At 42.7% G+C, this 7,731-nt stretch overlaps 1 protein-coding gene across 1 annotated transcript in view; it reads right to left on the reverse strand.

Annotated features, from left to right (window-relative positions):
• MYO16 (myosin XVI) overlaps positions 1-7,731 on the reverse strand; it is a 465,799-nt gene that overhangs the window by 438,696 nt on the left and 19,372 nt on the right. Inside the window, exon 2 of the mRNA XM_029938403.1 lies at positions 974-1,237. Within this exon, the coding sequence (XP_029794263.1) occupies positions 974-1,237 (264 nt within the window). The remainder of the gene's footprint in view (positions 1-973; positions 1,238-7,731) is intronic.

The following is a 7,731-nucleotide window of genomic DNA, read 5'->3' on the forward strand; positions in this document are numbered from 1 at the left end:
CTCATTGTTTTCTACTTTACTATGAGGATGTTTTCCCTCTCTACTGTGATTAAAAGTTTTCTAAAGACAGGATTCATATTTCTTTCTGTTCTTGATCACCCAAGTGACATGCTTACATCAGTATTAATTCAGACCTTATGACTTCAATGTCTTCCCCAAATATTAGATCTTATTATAAGTGTTATATATTATACATATATTGAATAGTTCCTCATGGTCTCTGGCCTTATTATCTTACCATTCTTATTTTTTTAACCCAAAATTAGGCATTACTTGCCCTGTTGATACTTTACACAAGAGACTTTATGACTTTGCAGAGAAATATTGTGGTTGCATTACTTTTAAATCAATATAGGGCTTATGTCTGCCTCCATTCTAATTTAGACCTGTTCTAACAACCATTGTTTGCTGAACTTGGACAAACGGCTTCACTGTTTTACTCAACAGTGCTGGAAGGCACCAGCATGAGCAGGAGGGCACAGCGAACCTGGCTGAGAGTGAAACTACCCCTCAAGGTGCTTCCAGTTCCACAGAGATGGCTGTTATGTGAAGAGCTACAAGTGAAACAAGAATAACAAGACAGAAGCTAACTCCTACTCCTATAGCATTCCTACACATGAAGGAGATAATCATGATTTTGTAGCACAACCTCTTTATCAATGGAAACAATTCCATTGGGAAAAAAAGGTTCATTAAATATTTGAAAGAACAACTTGCAAGGAAATCACATGCTTTCCAGGTAGGCAGTTCTTAAAAAATATACACAATAATTTCCCCAAAGTTGCATTTTGTTCATCTTTACTAAGAGATTTGGTAGTTTTAACTATGTTCATTAGAAAGAGGATTTTCCCTTGACTATTTCAGACCTTTAATAAAAATCCCCTAATATTTAAAGGAAATGCTATCTTTCATCTCCCCACCAGGAAATGATAAACAAAAACCATGAAAACCCACAAACTTGTGTGTCCTGTACCTTCTTTGTCATCGTGGTGGATGATCGCATCCCGTATCATGTCAGCGAGGTTGAAATGAACTTTTTGATTCTTGCCATGCTTCAGCTTTTTCAGGAATCCTTCCTGCTTCTGAAAAGCCTTCTCTCTTTCATAGTAGGCTTTGATCTGCTCACAACGCATGCGTTTCACCAGCCGCTGCCGTTGGCCAAGGGGAAGGGACTCCAGCAGGCACTGGTCAATTTCCATTTCATGGGTTCGAAAAACATTACATAGCTGAAAGCAACCTGCAAGACACACAGTGAGAAAGTCACTAGACTCACTAGCACAACACAGCAGCCCTACTGTGCATAATTGATCTCCTCTTACCCAACACGGAAGTCAGAATCTCACTCATTCCTCTTTGTGCTTGACATGCAAGTGCACAGGCCAGCTTACACATCAGGGGAGGAGCGAAGAGAGCTGGTGTCTTACTCAACATTGCGTGATAACGAAACAAATAATAAAATTAGAGATAGATGTGTGGTTCTGCAGAAGGTAATTCTGGCAAACCACCCTTTCTTATTTTTTTAAAGGCCTAAAAGTTTTACCGATGCATTAAAGTTCCTTCATCGGATAACGCCGACTAAACTGTGTGTTAAATTTTGGCAGGAAACCATTCCGAGTCTTTCAGCACTCCCTAATAAAATTGGTTTGGTATATCCCAGTGACTCCGCATATCTAATGGAATAGAACCCATGTAGCCTAGCAACTGTTAATGTGACACATTGAATATTTTCCACCCATACTTTGCTAAACACTTTTCTTAGTGTTTGGTAATATCCCTTTCTAAGAGACCTAATAACAGTTAAGCAAAGAAGCAGATTTGTCTCTTGACAATTCGAAATCATGGATAGAATTATTGCCGTGTGTGGTCTGTCTTATTAGCATACTGATTAACACACTGAGTTCTCTGTCCTTAAGCTGAAATCTTCCCTTTCTTCCAAGATGATATTCCTGATTAACACTACTCAAAACACCTGAAACACAATTGTATAAACCGTATATTTACCACTAGATTGAAATGTTACTCTGGGCAGAAAATTAACACTGAAAATTCTAGAATCTAACACACAGGCTCAGATAAGTGTTGTGTGTTGTTTCGTTCAGCTACGTATGCTCCTAAGTCTCAAGAAAGCAAAAGCAGCGATGCATGCCCCAGTGTGGTTGATCACGTGCTGTGTCGGGAAAGATCAGCCAGAAAGGGTTCTGTTGCTTCGTCTTTGGAGAAGTGCCCAACTCCTCTCAAAGGGCACCAAGTTGTGACGGTGCAGATTCCATTTCTGCCACACTTAAGACTTTTGCAAAGTGCTGTTCTCACAACCACCAGGCAAGACCTTGTCTCTTTTGCCAAGAAGGAAACCAGAGTTGAGAGACGTGATGACTTGTCCAAGACCAAAGAGCGGGTTCTGCGCCAGCCACGAATGTTCCATAAAGGCTCAAGGAAAGGACAGAATAAGAGACCCTGATTCTCTACAACCAGATGTTTAATACCAGTAAGGGGGCAGGCGAGGGGAGCAGAGTTGGGAAACTTTGTTTTGGTCATTGTTTAGCATTTGACAACATTTTAGAATCCTATGACTTTCATGAACATCCTCATCTTCCTAAGTGATTGTAAGTGTGGTATGAGAAGCATCGGATAACTTCACATAAAGCACACCCTTTCCAGGGGCCTAAACACAGAGACAGCAGCCGTTCTGAAATAATGACAGATCACTCTGAAGTCCGTCTGTGTGATGAAAGCCATGATCTCTGTCACGGACAGATGGTCTGGGACAGCTCATTAAACCAGCAGGAAAGATCCTCTGCTTCCCAATCGGTTCCGAAAACTATATGTGGGTCCCAGGACACGGTGACTTCCCTGACCTTCCTGATTCGGCAGCAGGTATCCAGGGAATCATCAGAACCATGGGAAAACCTGAGGAGGTAACACGAGTGACATCACAGAGGGTTACTCCAAGCAGTCAGAGGTGCAGGATCACCCAGTAAACACTACACTTCTCTGGTGTTCAGCTCATGAGCAAAACCTCGCTGTGAAATTTTCAATTAACTTCTAAGGACTCCACAGTGTCAGCTCGTGATTCATTGAGCAGCCCTCTGTCTGTCAGAAAGGAGTGCTGAGGGATGTTCATAAATTAAGTCTCTTATGATTTGGAAAATCAGATGCCGAGACTGTTAACCTCCACATCCATACATGTATAAAATATTAATTTTTCACACGTTTTCTTGTTAAATCAATCCCCATGCTTTGACTTCATATGGCCTAAACTCTGAGGTTTATTTTACATTCTAAAAATGCAAAGGGCACTGTGACTTTCTTTCTGTCTAATTCTGGATGGACGAGCCACATCACATACACGTGCTGCTGTCGGTCTATAGGGCACCGCAGTAAAAATAACATAGTTACGGTGCATGGAGTTTTGAGGCCGTCTACCCAAAATCTGGGGAACTTCGTCACCCGGGCACTAAGAACAACAGTCATGAACACCTCAGGCGACACTCTGGGCAGGCCAGGCAGGCAGGGGGTTGCAGCTGAAGAGGAAGCACTGTGGCTGAGCTGGGCAAGGTGAGCTGGCACCCCTGGGCGGGGGGCCCGGGAAGGCACTGGGTTTCAAGTGCCCTGAATCCAGCAGACATGCGTCTGCCCGCCCAGCTACTGGACTGGGGGTTCCTCCCCGGCAAAGACTAATTCTTCCCTGCTCTTCGGCTCTCTTCACCAGGAAAGAGCCACACATGACCGAACACAGCTTCAGCAAAACAAAAACCACCTTCTCACAAGACAGGAGTTCCCTAGGAGGCAGGGCCCACACTGCACTAAAGCAGAGCATATGCTCATTGTTGTGGAAAGACCAACTAAGGAAACCTTTTCTTTTCTTTTCTCCTTAAATACGGGAGTCGATGTCATTTTTGAGTTCCCCAAGGCTGGCTCATAAAAAGGAAAATAAGCCCACATGCATTTTCCATGTTCTAAACCTCCTACAGCCTATAAACATGGCCGCCGTGGGCCTCTCATAGCAAAGATGGCCGTGCGGAAGGGGGGCCTCGTTTCCCCCGTTGCTGCGGGAGCACTCTCCGCGAACCAGCCCCCATCCCAACTTATCATCAGACATGGAAATTCACTTCTATTGTGTTTAGGCAGTGATACTTTGGGTTTTCACGCTTACAGAAGTTAACCTCACCCTAGCTGGAGGGTGCTGTGGTTCAGACTTCCGTGTAGTTGTCTTCGACAGTGCTGAAGGGGGGTCGAGAGAACACCCACATTTTTGCAGAAGTCTGAATGAGAAGACGGCACCTACCAAGTGGGGTTCTAGCAAATTTCTTAACAGTCAGCTCTGGTAGGGTGGGAACAAAACAGTTGATTTGTCACATCTGCCTCTTATCATGGTGTCAAGTTCACAGCCCATTTCAAGCTACCAATGTTGCATTGCTAAGCAAAGGGATGAGAACTCGGACTCGCCCCATCGCAGGGTGGGCCAGCTTCAGCACGACCACTGCGTCGAGCCCGCCACAGAGAATCACAGCTGTATATACATCAGAATCAACAAATATTCAGGAAAAGATATTCCAGTGAGACCTCCAAGGTGCACGTGAAGCAGCATCAAGAATTACCCGCTTCTCACGAGAAAGTAACTATAATGTTAAGCTTAACTCTGTGTGTGCGTATATCCATATATATCCAATAAAATCGTCTCTGTCCAGGATGTTTAACTGACTTAACCGAGTTGCAATATGAGCCCTCATAGCAAGTGGACAATAGACCATGTGCTTTATTTTTTTTAATAATAGTTTATTGTCAAATTTGATTCCACATTACACCCAGTGCTTCTCCCCACAAGTGCCCCCCACCATGACCATCACCCCTTCCCCCCTCTCCCTCCCTCTTCAGCCCTCTGTTCGTTTTCAGCATTCAATAGTCTCTCATGATTTCTGTCCCTCTCTCTCCCCAACTCTCTTTCCCCCTTCACCTCCCCATGGTCCTCTGTTAGGTCTCTCCTGTTAGACCTATGAGTGCAAACATATGGTATCTGTCCTTCTCTGCCTGACTTATTTCACTTAGCATGACACCCTCGAGGTCCATCCACGTTGCTACAAATGGCCAGATTTCATTCTTTCTCATTGCCATGTAGTACTCCATTGTGTACATAAGCCACATCTTCTTGATCCATTCATCCAGTGATGGGCATTTAGGCTCTTTCCATGATTTGGCTATTGTAGAAAGTGCCGCTATGAACATTGGGGTGCATGTGCTCCTATGCATCAGCACTTCTGTGTCCTTGGGCAAATCCCTAGCAGTGCTATTGCTAGGTCATAGGGCATCTGCTTTAAATGTCCTAGTCATCAAAATTATTCACTTGTAGAAGGTAATGTAACATAACAGAAAAACTAGGAAAACTAAAACTGAGTTCCAACTGTCGACATTACATTTTCTACTTATGACCTGGGGTGAAATTTTCAACATTTCTAAGATTTTTGAAACAACTAAAAAGGAGCTAATATTTCAAGTTTGGTGAGATATTTAAAAAATAGAAATTGCCAAAAAAAAAAGTCTGGCACAAAGTAAGTACTCGATGAATGGTAATTATTTGTATCAGGAATCTATTATGAGGATCTGTGCGTCCCAACTAACGTATAGATGGGGTATGTTAAGTGAACTGAAGAAAAGGGAATGTGTTCTATGGAAAGTTCTCTCTCTCCCTTTTATGTTCTTTCTGAGGCGACCACGCACCAAGAATGTTCTGGGCCCAAGGTCTTTGCACCTGCTGTTCCCAGTGCCTGGGATGCTCATCCCTCTGACGGAGGGAGGCCTTATGGGTAGTATCCTCCCCTCTTCCTGGTCTTCTGCCAAAATCTCCAACCTTGCGAGGCTCTCTCAGGCCCCTTTATCTCTATTTTCAAATGTTCCCTGACCATATTCCCAATTCCTATTTCTTGCTTTGTTTTTCTCTTTGATATTTATCACCCTGAAATACATTTCTTCAGTATGAATCATTATACTTAGGATGTATATTATAATCATACAAATGCTGTTTAGTAAAAAAAACATATATTTTATGTGTCTATAAGCCCCCAAAAAGCAGGAACTTGGACTGTTTTATCAGCACCTGGAATAGCAGATATTAAATATTTTTATTTTTAATTAAATCACTGGCAGAAATAGCACACGGATTACCACAACTTGACCCAGCCCTCAACATACAGTAGGTAGCAGATCCTTATGACCTCTGCTCTCCCAGAATCACGATTCTCACCTAATTGTTCTTCCTCAAAGAATTATCTGGTCTGACACAGTGTAGCCAAGTTTATGATAGTATTGGATTTCTTGATCTACCATATTACCCCTTTTTTTGGCATGGGGGTTATATATGTGGCTATTCTAAAATTGTAGGTAAAAACTTAGAGATATTTAGTGTGCCTGGGTCACTCAGCTGGTTAAGCATCTGATTCTTGGTTTTGGCTCCTGATCTCATGGTTTATTAGTTCAAGCCCCACACCGGGCTCCAAGCTGACAGTGAGGAGCCTGCTTGGGATTCATTCATTCATTCATTCATTCTCTCTTGCTCTCTCTTTCTCTCTCTCTCTCTCTCAAAATAAATAAACTTGAAAAATAATTTAGAGACATTTACCATGGCCAGAAATCCCTGCTCAGGAAATATGCATCTCCATAAATTAAAATTTGAGAGTCAGCCAATAAAATACATACAGGAAAAAGCAAAGATCTATATTCAGAAATCGTTATGTAACATCTAGTTGAAAGATGATGAGCTTTGGTCTTAGAGGGCCCTCAACACTGTGCCATGATCTCAGAATGGTATGTTGCAGCAAGCCAGAATATAAAGAATGAAGTTAAGGAAAAGACAACTAGGAAACTGAGGAAATTATTCTGGGTCCAACTACCAAATTCCCTTCCTCTCAATTAGAATCAAAACCTTCATGCGGAGGGGCACCTGGGTGGCTCAGTCAGTTGGATTCTGACTTTGGCTTACGTCATAATCTCATGGTCCATAAGTTCGAGCTCTGCATCAGGCTCTCCACTATCTGCCCAGAGCCTGCTTCAGATCCTCTGTCTCCCTCTCTCTCTGTGTCCCTCCCCAGCTTGCACTCTCTCTTTTGCTCAAAAAATAAAAATAAACATTAAAAAATTAAAAAAATAAAACGAGTGACAATACCAAACACCAGTAAGGATGTGGAGAAGCGGGATCTCTCGACTCTGCTGCTGCGAATGTAAAATAGTGCAGGCATTCAGGAAGTCGGTCTGGCATTTTCTCTAAGTAACTGCATTCTGTATGTGTCCAGGTGAGATTATGTGGGTCATCAAGACTGTGCAGGGTGGCTTCTGACACCCTGAGGCCAAGGCCAGTTACCAGCTTCAGAAACCAGCACGAGAACGGCCCCTTCTTAGAACACTGTTCCCCTTCTGTCTGGTGAGGGCACAGCTGCCACTGAGGCCAGTGACAGTTAGCAAATTGTCAGCCTGTTTTGCTGGACCGATTTTATCATCATCATTACTATTCATTAATGAACTAGGTATTGGTGGATATGCGCTTGCCTTCTGGGAGTAGACCTCAAAAAGCCAAAAATAGACTGTAGTCTGGCAAAAGGTCCAACATTGTGAGCATGATTAGAAAGAAAAACATATTACCCTATTTTTCCACTAGGATCATGAATCATCGGTTGAAATCATAATAAGTGCTACAATTTTCCCTGATAAAACAAAGAAAATACATTTTATCCTCTGTAAGTA

This window comes from Suricata suricatta, chromosome 4 (genome assembly GCF_006229205.1).
Source record: "Suricata suricatta isolate VVHF042 chromosome 4, meerkat_22Aug2017_6uvM2_HiC, whole genome shotgun sequence".
NCBI lineage: Eukaryota > Metazoa > Chordata > Mammalia > Carnivora > Herpestidae > Suricata > Suricata suricatta.